This window comes from Perkinsus marinus (assembly GCF_000006405.1).
Source record: "Perkinsus marinus ATCC 50983 genomic scaffold scf_1104296965958, whole genome shotgun sequence".
In the NCBI taxonomy this organism is placed as follows: domain Eukaryota; phylum Perkinsozoa; order Perkinsida; family Perkinsidae; genus Perkinsus; species Perkinsus marinus.
Genome location: NW_003204137.1, coordinates 1 through 968, shown reverse-complemented (window position 1 = coordinate 968; position 968 = coordinate 1). Strand labels below are relative to the sequence as shown.

Here is a 968-nt window from a genome sequence, read left to right as displayed (position 1 = left end):
TGAGATCAGAACCAGCATCCTCGAAACTGAGGAACGTGTGAGCGATCTTAGTGATTTTCAAGTTTGTGGGGTGGGGGTTCTGACCTCAGAGGGTTGGTGAAAGAGGCTCACAAGCGACAAGTGAAATACTTATTCCGGTATCGCGTCGATTTTCGGTTTGTGAGGGGACTGGTTTAAAAGTAGAGCCAACCGCCAAGTTGATAGGCACGCAAAAAGTAGTGTCATATGAGACTGTGCGTGTATCCCACAATCCAGTGGGTAGCGAGAAATGGTCCATAATTCACTCAAAGATACAGAGCCGGAGCCATCACAGTGGCAGTCTCGTAGTTATATACTGCTGGATCATCGGGCATTGGTTACATACATTATGTATGATACACAGCATAGTACACAGCATAGTATGAACAACGTGTTTGCCATGTGTTCACATTGTGCGCGATCCCTGTCATTCCAAGCGCGCAATCCTCGCTGAGCAACGAACACATGTTCGAACAACTGATGATCTGAAATCGTCTAAAAGTGATCATTTCAGTACTTCAGGGGTGATCATCATGTCTGCACGCTTGGGCGTCTTGTCGACAATACTCGTGTGCGTTATAACCTTTGGTGAAGGTGTCTTGGACCGTACTCTGTTGAGGATATCTCATCGTGGAGCTCCCCTGGACATTCGTCTCGTACCGAAGATGCTGGCGCAGGCCACCGCTGCCTCTGATAGAGTGGTGTATCCTCTCAGCGTTGACGATCTTGAGTGCGAACGATGCTTCGCCCAGGATGGCGCGATCTTGGACTTGAAGGCTGTGGGCATCCAAATCGTGGAATCCACATGCTCGGTTGGTCACAGTCAAATTCTAGGCTACTTGCAAAAGGCTAAAACCATGCTTGACATCGATTTCGACTGCGATCCTGACTATGAGGTGTCCATAAGTCCACTCTTCGAACCGACTGTGGGAACGAATCCAGAATGTACC

The 968-nt window shown here is 48.6% G+C and overlaps 1 protein-coding gene across 1 annotated transcript; it reads left to right on the top strand.

The window, feature by feature from the left end:
* Nucleotides 1–551: 551 nt before the first annotated feature.
* On the top strand, nucleotides 552–914 carry Pmar_PMAR020024 (hypothetical protein; the record flags this gene model as incomplete). The annotated part of the gene is made up of 1 exon (XM_002769393.1): nucleotides 552–914. A coding segment is annotated over one exon (363 nt), but the record flags the coding sequence as incomplete, so codon positions are not given.
* Between the last annotated feature and the right edge of the window lie 54 nt (nucleotides 915–968).